Source organism: Heterocephalus glaber, unplaced genomic scaffold (genome assembly GCF_053883595.1).
Source record: "Heterocephalus glaber isolate CG9 unplaced genomic scaffold, H.glaber_assembly_v1.0 deba00001662, whole genome shotgun sequence".
In the NCBI taxonomy this organism is placed as follows: Eukaryota; Metazoa; Chordata; class Mammalia; order Rodentia; family Bathyergidae; genus Heterocephalus; species Heterocephalus glaber.
In genome coordinates this window covers 13,826,123-13,841,476 of record NW_028258403.1, presented here as the reverse complement: position 1 = coordinate 13,841,476, position 15,354 = coordinate 13,826,123, and the positions used below count along the sequence as shown (strand labels likewise).

General features: G+C 37.4%; 1 protein-coding gene across 13 annotated transcripts in view; it reads right to left on the bottom strand.

The window, feature by feature from the left end:
* Positions 1 to 15,354, bottom strand: part of Akap6 (A-kinase anchoring protein 6) — a 642,973-nt gene that overhangs the window by 3,015 nt on the left and 624,604 nt on the right. For all 13 annotated transcript variants that reach the window (XM_087197081.1, XM_087197084.1, XM_087197080.1 and 10 more), the window contains one exon: positions 4,331 to 7,744. In XM_087197081.1, coding sequence (XP_087053207.1) covers positions 4,373 to 7,744 — 3,372 coding nt within the window. In that variant the 3' untranslated portion in view covers positions 4,331 to 4,372. The remainder of the gene's footprint in view (positions 1 to 4,330; positions 7,745 to 15,354) is intronic.

Below are 15,354 nucleotides of genomic sequence, written 5' to 3'. Positions count from 1 at the left end.
TAACAAAAAGGGGCTTGGCTGGAGCCACAGAAAGCTGGGGAGAATTGAAAAGTTAACAGGAACGGGGGGAGACAGACAGGAACAGATGTACCAGAATGTGGTACAGTAAAATAATGCAGTAACTCAAGAAACCATGGTACATTGTTTAAATGCTAAAGACATGACTCATCTAAAATCTGGCCACTGAGTAGGGAATCCTTAGGTGAGGCAAATCTGGTCTAGCTAAAGTAAGCTGGCATTTAAATTCTCTCTGGATAATCAATTCTTTCATGTGGCCTACTTGAAAATAGGCAGGCCAAACTAGCTGAGGGTCAAATCTGGTGTATGTGTGAGTATTTGCGTTGGCGGGGGGGGAGAGAAACAGGGAGAGGGAGAAAGAGAGGGAGAAAGAGAGGGAGAGGGAGAGGAAGACTATATTCAATAATATCTTGTCATTTACCATGGTGGGTCTAGTTATTCAGAAGTGCTGGGTAATTAAAAAACACATCTAGCAGAATCTTGATTAAAGTGGTTCTCTAGTTAAATTTGATAAGGTTATACCTGTATTGTCTAGTTAAAAATTAATATACAATTCAAAAAGTAGTTTTTTGTTTTTGTTTTTGTTTCAGACAGGGTCTCACTTTGTAGCCCAGGTTGGCCTTGAACTTACTATGTAGCCCAGGCTGGCCTCAATTCTCTTACCTCAGCCTCCCAAGGGCTGGGGTTACAGGCCTGTGTCTCCATGCCCAGCTGTAAAGGCAATTTCTTAAAGTTGGTTGGTCAGCTTTGGGAAATACCAAACACTTATTGTCAACCCAATTAAAAGAATAATGGGGCCAGGGATTTAGCTCAGTGGTTCTGGTGCCTGCCTTGCAAGTGCAAGGTCCCGAGTTTGATCCCTGGTAACGAAAAAAAAAAAAAAAAAAGAATAGTAATTTGTGTTGTATACATGAGAAATGTTTGCTCTTACAGATTTCTCAGTTTGAAAAACTTAGCAGCAGCACTTTTAACTGTATGTGTGTATATATTGGAGCCTGTACAAATACAAATAATTGCCTAAAATCTATAGGACACGAACACACACACACACACACACACACACACACACTTATACACCAATAAAGTAGGAAAGACAATGAAGCTAAAAAGTTCTAAAGAAAATATATGCATTCTATGTAATGCAGCTCCCCACCCAAAAAAAATCTCTTCCTCTTTTTCACACACACACACAACAACACACACACACACACACACACACACACTATATAGCAAACAAACAAAAAACCAAAACAAAACAAAAACTAACAACAACGTATACACTGGCTGCATGTGATGAGTTAAATTTTTATACCATAGGATTTATCCAGCTTGAAGTTTAGGGTTAAACCATTCATCAAAGATCAGAGGCTTATGATGAGGATAATGAAGAAATAACTGTCAGAATACAGCAAAAAGATTAGTGCAAAGTACATCTCTTAAGCAGGTCCTAGGAGGCACTCCAGACATACATTATGTGCTTCCTCCAAATTAGGCAGAAAGAGCTGGATCTATCCAGTTACCTTGCCTTTGATATGATTTGTTGTAACTGACCTCTCTATTTTTATAGAAACATGACACATAAATGAAAATAGTGAAAAGCACAGCAGCGTGCCTGGAAATCGGTGCAAATGCATACTGTTAGATCGTGTTAAAGCTTCTTGAACAGTTTCAGCAGGCTTTTAATTAGAACACAGTAAATAAAAACCTTTTCAAATTTTTTTGAAAAAAATTCCATTACCGTTATAGACTGTATCTTCTAATTTATATCTCTTCTGGATGGAATTATAATCATTTCATCATCTGAGAATTTATTTCTGGGGAAAAAAAACTACAGAAAACTGAATCTGGTGAATTGTTTTTGTTCTGATAAAAAGAAAATCTTAACTGATGGTTTTCAATGGGTTTAAAAAGCAGAGCTTTTTCGAATCTTGGAAGAAATATAAGCTCCGTAATAATCTCCTACAGACATCAAATCTGATATTTACCAAATAACTTTACTGTATATTCCTGAGTTAAATACTGAAAGTTTGCCACTTGTCCTGGCTGATCATACATTAACAATATGTGAGCATTTACATTCAGGAACCCATTGCTAATGACTACAGGAAAATTCAGGCATCCAGATGTTTTGTCCACGTGACACTGAAGGACAAAAAAAAAAATCCTGAATAGAACTACTAATATGGCTATTTAAACAGCTCCAGGCTGATAACAGGTCACTTGGGGTGGTGTAAGTTCTGCAGAAGTAAAATCTGGTTCTCTCTTTGCCCAAAATACGGCCAGGCATCACTAGGGCTCAACAAAATATTGCTGACTGGCTAATATTTTTACACTGTCCCTGCTTGTAAAATGTGAGGATTACACAGAAGGATCAGCACATTCACTTCTGTGGAGTCTGAAGATGGAGGAGCTCATCATTTACATTTCATTTCAATTCTATGTCTCCGTAAAGGAGACACAAGACTCCCAGAGGACCAAGAAGGCAGAATGCACCTCAGAGGTTTCTCCAGTGCTGGAGCTTCTGGAGCTCTGAGGCTCAGCATGACTGGAGACTTGAGGGTCACAGTCACACGATGTCATGCTCAGAGTGGTGTTGCTTTCAAGCTTTTATCTCCTTTCAGAAAATAGAATCAGCCAGGCTCTACCAGTCTTTCTGTGGTGGTTGGCAGAGCCGGCAGTACAATCGATTCTAATAGAACTTGTTTGGAAGCAGCTTATGGAATTGCAGTTACTCTCCCTTAATGGTCAGTTTTACTGCATACTGATGGAGAATGTGATTATGGGGTGGACACGACTCACAAAAAATACATTTCTCTCTCTCTCTCTCTACTTTTGTTCTCACTTGCAGCCAATTGTAAATAGAGTCTAAAACACAGAAAATTAGTTGAGCTCTATTAGTACACGGGATGCCTTTCTTCAATTTTGCATACTGAATTTATTTTTAGGGTATATATATGATATAGATTCCCCCCTCACTCTCCGTTTCTAACAGTTCTACATAGAATTACACATTTTAATGAGCTTAGGGCACAGGTGTTGCAGGAAAAAAAATAATGATGTTTGCCATTCATCTTTCAAATTAAATAATGTGTTTTTAAATAGTAACTTTTTTCATAATACATTATGGGAACAACATTTATCTGTCACATTTTAAAAGATGTATTTGTAATAAATGTAAATTACTTTTAGAAAATCAGTAATTAGGCTCATCAAAAAATAAACAATCTGCCACAAAAAAGATAATCTTTAGCATAGTTAAGTATAATAACTGTTATTTGAATAAGTTAACAAATTAGGGTAGATTGCTTCTGTAATTCATTTCCTATAGCACGAGTTTAGGTTACAGCATTAGGCTTCTGGAGTGGGGGGTGGAGATGGCATTAGGCACCTTATACTTTGGTGAAGTACAACTCTCACATTTGAAAGCTCAAATTTTTTCTTTAAACTTGATTGAGAAAGCATATTCATCGCTGGAGCTTAGAAATGAGAAATAACAGAATCTTTGTGTCACTTTTTCAGATACATCATTATTTCAGAATTATCAATCAATAGCTGCCTTATTAAATATGAAGAGTGGAATGACTTTCTTAAAAAATTTGATGGAAATCAGCCTGTCACCTTCAGGCAAAATTCAAAAATTCTGTTTTTACCAAGACGCCATTAACTTGTCATGTATTCTTTCTGCATTTGCTTTCTGTGCTTGTTCTCAATCTGTGTGTGGATAAATAAGAGCCTCTTCTTTAACATCAACTTACCCCTCCTGTTTGAATTCTCAGACATGGCCATGATTAGGAGCTGTGACAGCACAGCCTTTCACAGGGGAATCAAATGTGATGATAGTTACACTAGACAGGAGCATAAAAGAAAGGCCCAAATCAGGAGATGCAGCCTTTAGCCTAATCACTGTTCATCTCCAGGCTTTGAAGGGAGTGGGCAGCTCTGCACAGGGAACTGAAGTGGGGAGCATTGCTACTGTGCATGCATTTTGATCACAGACTATAACTGCAATTTGGAAACCACTTTTTCCTCTCTTAGTAGAAGAATTTGAGGCCTTAAATTGTTTGACTACTTCCTCAAATTTTGTACTTAGCTTGCAAGAATGATGGAAAAAGATAGTGTCACTAAAAAATGTCAATTTTTCCAGTTTTTCCTCCTTTGTTTCACAGATACTTTCATTGTTTGGAGTATTTCTTCTACCTAAATGTCTTATTTTGATCAACAGCTACCCATGACTACTCATTCTGACTAGTCTTTTCTTCTATGTCAGTTTTGTTGATGCACATTCCTATTTTAAAGGAGGACTTATACATACCTTTCAATGAGAGGATTTTCATGCTTGGAAGGGAGTTACATTCTACCTATGCATATGTCCATGTGGTTCTCCATGGAGGTCTAGGAGATTTTCTTCACAGGTTAAAGATGTGGGGTTAGGATGCAATGCAGTTTTGTCTTTTGGCTGATTTGCCTTCAAGGAGAGGTCCTGAAGCTCAGATTTGGCTGAAGCAGCATTGTGTTCTTCTGGCACTCCTGATTCACCTGGTTTTCCTGAACTCTCTTTTACACTAGCTAACCTTGAAGGAATAAACTCTGAGTTTTCTGCATAGCCACTGGAAGTCTGGGGCAAATCATCTACTTTCTTTCTACTGTCAGCTCTTTTCTGAGGGGGAGGTCTTGAAAGAGCCACCATGTTTGTATGATCCACTAACAGAGAAGTATCACTGAACTTAGAAGAGCTTGGTGTTGCTTGTAGTGGCACTTCAGCCTCATTGGGAACAGCAGAATCATCTGGAGGAGCACTAGAGAAACAGGGCTTCTCTGCATTAGGGTCATCCTCAACACAAGCCTCAAAGAAACATTCAATGTCTTCTTTTTCATCTAAGCTAGAGTCAATCGTGTCTAGTAGCAATGGAGTATTGCTCTTCTCTTCTATGTAGTTGGTGACCTCCCCACAATCACTGTCATGAGATGAAAGGGATAAGTAGGAATAAAAGTCTCCTTTTCTCAAGTGGATGGGCCGGTGAGAATGTTCTAACACTTTCTCCTTGATTTGAGTTAATGAAGTGGGAGCAGCCACCTCATTTTCAGATTGAGATTTACTTTTTAGGGCTGTTGAAGCCATGTCAATGATTTCCTTAACAAAGTCACGTACAGAACAATCTTCAGCATGTTTTTGATGGAAAACATCTGGCTCACAGTTGCAACAGGAAGCATTGTCAAGGATAGAAGCAGTTTCCTCTGTTGCATTTTGTTCAAGTGCTGGACAGTAAGCAGCAGAATTTCCATCCACACTTCTTGTATCATTAGAAGATTTCAATACATCACAGTCTTGTCTGTTAACTCTGGTTTCTAAAGCCTGTTCTGGGCAAGACGTCTCAGTTGGAGTGCAATCAGCTCTCTGACTTTCAAAAGAGTGGTGATTTGGACATTCCTTTGGAAGATGTCTAACATTTGGGGGACCAAATTCCTTTCCAGAAATATCTGAATCATCTGAACCATCCATAGATGCCTTATACTTACAATGCTCATTTTCTGAAATCTTCTTCCCACTTGAACTAAGATGCTCTAATGCCTTTGAAATTCCACTTAGCTTATCGTTTTGCCTTTCTAGAGTACTTTCAATATTGCCATTTTCCATATCTGCCACATGCGGATCTTTATTAACTTTGAAAATATTTTTCTTGTTTTCACTCTTTGTTCCAAACTCAAGGGTACGGGATGAAGTCTTACTATTTCCATTATTTTCAGAGAGACATTTTAAAGAGTCATTTAGAAGGGTCTCAATATTTAAAGTATCAGAGGGATTGGTCATCTCACTACTGCTTACATCTTTATTGCTCTTTATTTCTTCACCGAGATTGCACCGTTTCTTATCTCTTGTCAAGGAAAGTTTTGGCCTAATCCAGGTCTGCAATTCATTCTTAATATAGTCCAGTCCTGACATCAGGTTGCATTCTTCATAAATTTCATCATCTGTTGCAATACTGGAGTCATCATCCTCATCTTTGATGCACAGTTCTTCTTCAGTCAAGGTGAGTGTAGAGCTTGAGAGAAGGTCACTGTCATCTTCATCATCAGTGCAAGCAGAGGTACATGAGACATTAACAATCATGCTGACGTTGACATCACTTTCATCAGCCACAGAGCGATTAAGGCGCTTCCTAAAAGATGCATTTGATTCTGGGATCTTGTTCTTGTGTAACACAATATCCTCTGAGCAAAGAGAGAGCTCATCACTGCTACTAAATTCTGTGAGAGATGTTGCTGAGTCTTCATTGATAGAAGACGCTATATCCAATGACATTTGGCCAGTGAAGGACATCTTTTGGGAACTGCTCTGAAGAGTGATATCAGAAACACTTCGCTTTATCTTTTGCTCTGAGGGGCTCTGGATATTCTCCAAACGATTCAAGAGATCTAATGTCCTTTTACTCAGTTCACCAACTGAGCCACTGCTTACACTTATGTCCCCAGAGCTGTGGCAGCTAAATAGATCTTCATTGCTTTTATAGGATGTCAACCAACTTTCTAAAGAAGTACTTCGCTGGAGGCTGTCACTGCCATTTTTAAAGACACCCAATCCAAATAAATCACCACCTGGAGAAAGGGACTCAATAGATGAACTACGAGATAAAAGGGAGAATTGTTTGGCATTCTGAACGCCAGTGAATGCCTTCTCTCTATTGCTACTTTTATATGAGTTGTGATCCATTTCATGGGATGCACTGGCCAAAACCTTCTCATGGGGTGGTGCATCTGGTGGTAACTCTGAAGGCTGGTGTTTAGATTTGCAAGATTTTTTATCAAAATAAAAACCACAAAGAAGGGGATCCTCCACATGTGCCTTTTCACTCTGTGACTGTTTCATTATCATTGGTAATTTGAGTTTTGAGCTTTGGAGGTATGAGTAATCATAAAATGTAAACACATCATGTTTTCCTTGTAATTCTTCTCCCAAACAATCAGGGGTATGTTTGGTAACACTGTTTAAATCTCCAACTTTTCCATTTACACAACCCATTGGTGAAATGGATGTCTGAGAGCTATTTGGAAGCTTACTGCATTCTTCTTCATCTTTAAATTTTTGCTTTAACACATTAACTGCATTTCTCACTTGTGAGTCCAGATGTTCAGTTTCAGGGTTACTTGGGGACCCATCTACCACATTGAGCAAGCATATTTCAGAGTTGGTAGTCATTTCAGTGTCTCCTTCACTGACAATTCCACTCTCACTGCCAGAATTCTGGCTCATGTCTCCACTGTGGCATGGACAAGGCTTTACCAAGTTGGGACCTCCTAAAATATCTGGCAAAGATTTGGTAGATGAAAATGAAGAGTCCTTACTAAGACTCTTAGTCAAAACACTGGGCTGCGCCATGCTAGTAAAGTTTGGATTATTTTTCAGAAAAGGTAGATGGCTGTCCTCATAGAGTTCAACATTGTGGAGGCTGTACACTTGGTAAATATGTGGACTGGAGGGTGCGATAATATTTGAGGGACATGGAGATCCCCCATGGTCACCTGTCCCCTCCTCATAACCAGGGTCCTCACTACTTGTCTCCTCACACTTTAATGAAGGCATGACAGATTGAGGTTCTTGATCAAGGTCATTTGATTCTTCATTCAAACTAATTAACTTGTTACTTATATCTGTTTCATCCCATTCCAAGGCATCCTCACTCATCCCATTTAGGTCCATCAAACCAGGATCAATCACATTCAAAGTCTCCTGTGAAAGAAAAAAGTAGAAATGAAGAATTAGGGAATGCAAGCAAGAAAATTTTATGCATTCAAAATCTCTTAGAAGTTAGGAAAGAAAACTGCATGAAACATGAAATTGAAAGACAGCAGAATTATTGCTTTATCCCTCTGTGGAATAACATCATAAAATTAATGAAATGGGATTTTCTATCAAGTAATTTATCACTGAAGGCAATAACATAGATTAAAAGATAATCTTATTAGTCAAATTTTAATTTATGGAATTAACCATTTCCAACTGATTCTTCTATATTTTAGGCCTTGGATTGGGTGTAAATAAAACTGCCAGGAAGATGAAAATAAAAGAATGTAGACTATGATATCACTTTAGATATATATTCATCATGCCTGGTGTGGTGGCACACACTTGTAATCCCAGAACTCAGTAGGCTGAAGCAAGAGGATTGCTATGAGTTCAAGGCCAGTCTGGCTATATAGTGAGCTCAAGGCCAGCCTGAACTACATAGTGAGACCTTGTTTCAAAAAACCAAAACCAAAACAAATAAACAAACAAAAAAGATATATTCACCAACATATTATTTTAACTCCTGAATTTACACTGGAATATTACCAATAGCCACACGTGGCAAACTCTCTCTTACCTATATTTCTAGGTTCTTCATTTGAAGCAGCTTTTGTCTAGGTACTCAGAATAGAGTTATAGCCACCATTCAGAGCTATCTATGAGCCAGAGGCTCTTATATATCTCCTCTTCTTCTTCTTTTTTTTTTTTTTTTTTTTTTTTTGGTACTGGGGATTGAACTCGGGTCCTTGCGCTTGCGCAGCAGGTGGCGAAACCACTGAGCTAAATCCCCAGCCCTCCCCTCTTCTTCTTTTAGGGTTTCTGCTTCTTCAGAACTCAGACCTGCTTCTAAACAAACCCAAAATGAGCAATATTGACTGGTTTCCATTTATAGCTAAATGGATGCATATGGAGGCCATACTCTTAAGTGAAATAAATAGGACACACATGTGTAAATACTGAATAGTTTCACTAGTGTGAGAAACTGATAGTGTAAACAAGGGTTAAAATGATTAAAATGAATAATTGATAATTTGAAATAGGAAAAAAGGTCCAAAGACAAAGGAGTGAAGGGAGGGGAAGGGGAAAGGAAATGAGGGAAAGGAAAAACTATGAGAAAAGAAAAAAATGGAAACGAAATCTATGTAAATAGGGAAGGGTGGAGGGGGTGAAGGGCACATAGGTAATGGGGGGGGATAAGAACCAAGATATATCATGTACAGGTACAAACACCCAATGATAAATGTAAATGAATTGTATACCTAAAATGTACCAATAAAAGAACAACAAAAAAATAAAAATAAAAAAAATAACATTGACTGGTTTCCTCACTTACATTTTTCTGTAACCCTGAGTATTCCAGGGCAGTTACTTATGTACATTCTTCAGACTCTTTCTCCCTCAATTTCTCTCTATGACAGAGATTACATTTTGATCCTTGTTCACTACTCTCACCACTATCAGCCCTGCCTCTATTTCTTAGATTCTTCCCTCTCCATCTCCCCTCCAGTACCAGGATAACTATCTGAAGAATTTCTTGTGTCCCAAGGGTCCAGTAGCCCCAGACTCCCTTCCAGTGTTCTCCACCTGCTTACTTGGAAAGCTTGATCTTTCTTTGGACTTCTTGGTTTTACCCCTACTAGGTAGAAGTTGACGTATTCTGTTATACTAGATAGGCTCATGGACTCTGACTAGATTCCTTCAACATCCTTGTTATCCATCTGTCTGGATCCATGTTAGATTCAAGAAAGGTGACTCAATTCTTCCGTCTGTCTGTATACTTCTCTCCATATCTATCCTGACAGGCTCACCTTCAGGCCATGACAGGTCCTGACAGGCTCACTTGCAGACAGAAATACAAACAGAACTTTGCAGCTCAGCCTATGCTCAGGCTAGTAGCCCAGTGGATGAGCATGGCTCTATGCTAGCAGACTGGTTGAAATGCTGCCTTTGCTATTTACCAGTTGCATGACCTTGAGGAAGTTTCTTAACCCTCTTTGGATATAGTCTCATCACTTGAAAAGTGGGGATAGCCCTATCTTTCAAGATTATCGTGACTATTAAACGAGCTAATGATTGTGAAGTGGCAAGAAAGCAGTTAATGTTAGATAGATATAGTTCAGATATATATTTTAAAATCGAGTCTAGGTAGCCCAGATTGGGCTTGAACTCATGACAATCCTCCTCTCTCAGCCTCTCATGTGCTGGCATTATAGGCATGTGTCACCATGACCAGGTAACTATAGTTCTTAAGATATGCAGAGTTGTTCTAGAGTTGTCTTAAGTCAGTTCATAAAATGTTCTCCCTGCCTTCTTCACTCTCTCTTTCTCACCATTCCTTCCAAATGGCTATTAAATCCACAAAGGATTCATGCCATGATAGATATAGAGAACTGTCACCTCTATTACAGGTCAGCATTTCTGCATTATAAGTCAAAATTATTTGAAATGTTTAGTTGAAAAATAAACTATGATGTTTTTATTCCTCAGTTTGTGGGAAGAAAGCTTCACCTGAAGCACAATAGCAGAACATTCCTAAAGCCTTCAATCCTTCTTGAAACTAATAATTAAAGAGTACAATACAAATATATCAAGTATAAGATACCCATTATGACTATATTATACTTAATATTTAAGAGATTATCTATATAGCCTGCTTAAATTTCAAAGAATCTAGTCACAATGCAAACATCAATTAAGGGATATTTAAAAATTTCCTAACAGAAATCTTTCCTGCTACCAATGTTACAGCAGTTAATCTAGCCTACCAGAAGTCATCACAGTTGCTTAGGTATGGAGTACTTTCATTGTGATGAATTTTTATTAGGATTTCTGTTTATTCTTTGCTTGCTGAGAGAGGAAAGTACTAATGACCAGTTTTTATGGCTAATGAATGTTTAAACCTACAGCTGTAGGACTCATCAATCAGTGTAATCAAATAGTATATTAATTTCAAATACTACTTTGACTGACACTGTACTCTGACAGTGCTAATAAATAACTGAACTAGCTTTTCAAAGGAGCTCTCTTTGTAACTCTGGTTGACTTTAACATTTAGCAGCATAGATCTTTCCATGAAGGTCCCAAACCTAGGGGCTCATGTGGAGATGCAAAAATTGTGTCATGTGGATGTGCTAAGTCTACCTGATACCAGCAACTCAGACTGGCCTTCTATGACACAGTCATGATCAAATGCCACTTCTATGACTTTACAAATTCAAGCCCTAGAAAGTACAAAACTTAGAGCAGCAACTGAAGGAACAAATCCTTTGCTCAATAAAGCACTTGGTTTGGAACAGTTCCCTAGGAAAAATTAAACTTTGGGATGTAATATTGTTCTTTTCTTAACTCTCTTGTCATATAAACCTCTTAAATTTCTTGTGATTTCTGAAACATTTTTGTATGTCAACTCCAGGGAATATCTTACAGGGTCCATTAGGAAATCATTAAGAAGTGCTACTCATTCTACCTTTATTTTCTTCTTGCTTTAAATTAAATTTGGTCACTATTTTCAATAAAATCCCCATTTCCTAAGGGTTTAACTTCAACAATAAACATACCCTGGGGTAAGAAAGTGGAAAAGTTGAAGGACATTAGGGTATTTTTCTTTTAGGAAAAAAAAGACATACATATACAAAGATATAACTCATGGGAAATTATTTGGCCAAATGCTTTCTGCGATGATAGCTCAACATAGATAATAACGGTCAAGATAAATAAGGATTTACTTTTGTTATAGTTTTCCTAGACAATTGCTTGGTGTTTTCTTTTATAATGGCACAGATACTCTTGTTTTTGGTAAAATGATAAGTCCAATAGATTGAATGAAACCAAAAGGATGCTGAGTACTGAATAAGATTCCAGTGGCAAGCCTGCTATTCCAGAAATAATTTTGGATTAAATTAATTCATGTAAGGGTCTTTTGTTTATAAACTTGCTTCATGGATATCAGAATTCTTTTGTAAATGAAGGTATTATATAAATAATTATATACAAATATAGGTACAGATTGGCTCAAGAAACAAATGGAATTAATTGGTGCTAGTTCATTTTATATTTTCATTATTGGAAGCAGGTTATTTATATTAATAGATACAGAGAAAAGTGACTAAAAATGGCTAGAGAAATGATGATGATGATGATGATGAAAGAACCCAGGCTGAACTAGAGCAAGAATACATATCCAAATTAGCATCCTCTGTGCTTGTATGGATTTAATGGAGTTATATTTCCTAGGAATGCATTTACGGGATTTTCTTAAAGTTTTAGATAAAATGATGGGTGTTGATAAGTAACATGAAGCATATTATTATCTAAAGAGTGGAGATGAAAAAATCTGACATTCCACAAAAAACCCCAAAATAATAGAGATCTGATATAGCTGCCTGTAGATTTCTTTCATTTCCTTTAAAAAGTTGAGTTCCTTGAAAGACTTTTCCTAAAATATTTCAAAATGACTAGGATAAACGGAATGTTCCAGTCAAACTTCTGGTGCTCAGAATGTGCAAAACCATTAGGAAGACTTGCAATTTTTGTTCTCCCTGTTTGTTGTAGATCCAGGGGTTTAATGAACAGTACTAAATGCAAAAACCTGGGAATAGAGGTTTATCTGTAGAAAGGTAGTATAAGACAAGACAAAAAACAAAAGTGAAAGAAAACACAAAAAATATAAATAGCATTAATTGTAATTAAATAAAGATATGCTCATTTACCAGAGGGTGAAAAGTAGGACACATGGAGATTTGAAGGGGTGATGGGGAAATGGGACAACATAATATAGATCAGGCTAGGGAAATACACTTAAATTCCAAAATTCATATATTTACTCTGCTCTTCTTGCTGTAATATGTTTTATAACCCCTGTTCCAAATGTATAACCAAAGTGCCTGAGGATTTGATGTATAACTTTTCCATAATGAGGCTTAAGTAGAAATTTTATAAAAATAATAATAACAGCAACAATAATCATGAAGAATTTAGTCTCAGAAAGCAAAAAGATAACTTTTAAAAGAAGTCTGAGTTTGTAATACTTTCCCTCTTTTTAAGCAGAGAATGATTCAGGCTTAGCAAGTAAAATATAGAAGCAAACAGAAATATGACAAAGAATATTCACCATTTATCAGCCATTTGCAGACTGGGGAGTAGAAGCTAAAACAGATCAGTGTTGGAAACCTAAATCCACCTTTCTCTTGTTAACAGTGATCCTGGACAAGTTATCTAACTGCTTGCTATAAGGTTCACTTTCAGCACCTGAATATCCAGGATAATCTCAGTCCATTATCTCCACCTTTTAGACTACTGGGAACTTCAAGTAAGAAAACATATGTGAAGTCCTATGGAAGGGCCATACAATGACTGGTACAATACAATGACTGGTAGCTGTCAGCACGCATTCCTTACTTTTAAATAAGATATAGCTGAATGCTAAATAATCCTAATAATGTTTGCATCAAGACAGGTGGTTGGTTGACTCTTCTCTTTAGTACAACCACATGCATGCTATTCAGCATTATACACATTGATTAGACCCCTTATTACCACTGTGCTACGAATGGAGTCATGCATTTCTTTGCATGCCCTAGTTGGGTTTATCTCAAAGGAATAACCAAATGAGAAAGACACCTGCCAGGCCCCCAGCAAGGACCATAGCTCAAGGACTTTCTCTTTCCTGAAAATAATATTTTTAAAGGCAGGTCCATTACCTGTGAAATTCTATCATGACTGACACATTGGAGCAATCAAATCGTGCTCACTACCTATCAGATTGACAATAATGTTAAAGAAACTTGGCTCAGCTCAGAAAATGCTTTGAAAGTCTACCTCACATTAATGATCAAAAACTGTTTTAGTGAATGCTCTTTTTCAATAGCAAAACTGATCGGAAACTCAAAACAGACAAGTAAAATCCAAAGTCATCTTACAAATCTCACTAAAATGAGCACTGACAGACATATTTCCTAGTCCTTACTTCATAGATAATGCTGAAATGGTTGAAAGTGAAAAATCCAGTAGATATTGCTCTCAAGTAAGTTTAATAATAAAAAAAATGCCTTTGTCTTCAAGAAGGACTGAGGGAAACACAGTCTAGTAATGGGAAGCAGGGATTTTTCTTCCATAAGTAAATTTCATGAGAGCAAGAGCTCTTCTTATCCTCTCTCCACTACAGCCCCAGCACTTAAAACAGTACCTAAAGTAGATTCTCAAAAAATTTTTATTGAGCAAATTAAAGAAAGAAAAGGCTTGCCTCAGGTCTCATGAGTTGTTGAGAGAGCTGGGAAAGGGCCTGAGGTTAAACCCTGCTGTGGCAACGCTAGCTGGAGAATCTGACTTTCGAGCTGGTGCCACCTCTCAGTTATAGAAATTAACAGCCTCAAAAAACATACTCAGTGAAAGAAGCCATACACAAAAATTCACATACAGTTATCTCTTGGTATCCACGCAGGATTTGTTCCAGGATCTTCCCTAGGGTACCAAAATCTGTGAATGATCAAGTTTCTTATACAAAATAGGGTAATATTTTCCTACAATTATGCATAACTTTCAGAATATTTTTAATCATCTCTATATAGCTTACAATTACTGATACAATGTAAATATGATGTAAATAGTTGTTATACTGAATAGGGAATAATGACAAGAAAAAAACTCTGTACATGCTTAGCACAGATGTAAAATTTAAAAATACTTTTGATTCACGATAGTATCTCAAGATGTGGGTTCTACAGATACAGAGTGCTGATTATATTGTATGATTCCATTTATAGCTGGAATAGGTAGGTATTCTGAAATAGGCCCCTTCAGAAAGAGCCAGAATGGGTAAATCCACAGAGATGGAATGAAGATTGGTGTTTGCCAGAGCTCTCAGGAGGAGGAATGGGAAATAACTGCTAAATAGCTATGGGATTTCCTTTTGGGGTGATGATAATGTTTTGGAAGTAGAGGTGGTAGTTGCCCAATACTGTGAATGCACTAAACGCCACACAATTGCTCAGACAGGGACAGGAGGAAACAAGTACCAAGTACAGGGAGTTCTAGAGAATGGCCTGGAGGGTCCAGTTTCCATGGCAAAATGAGCAATTGGAAACATAGCCCTACCAGGGCTATTCACCACCTTTCTTGCTGTCTAACACCAGTCTTGGAAGGCATATAGAAGTGGAGAAACCATGGAGGTCACACAATACTGTATTCAGAAAACTCTATAATTGTTTTAACACCTCTTCCCCCAATCCCAGACATAGTAGCCCATTCTGACTCTTGAAGAACAACAAAAAATCCTATTTAATACTTTTGATTTGATTCTGTTGTGAAAAATAGATTGTCAAAAACATGAATGTTATATAAGTGGAGAAATATGAGGCTTCAGGAAGGAATTTGTCAGAAGCAAGCAGAATAGACATAATACAAACACTTTTTTCTTCCCTTTATTCCTGTAACTTCAATTTCACTGTAGGGTCTGACCCCAGAGAAGTACTGTTCTGAGGAAGAAACTATAGTATAATAAGAAATATATTTTGTCTTTGTTCCAGGTTTCTGGCACAGAGCTTCTAAAACCCTTG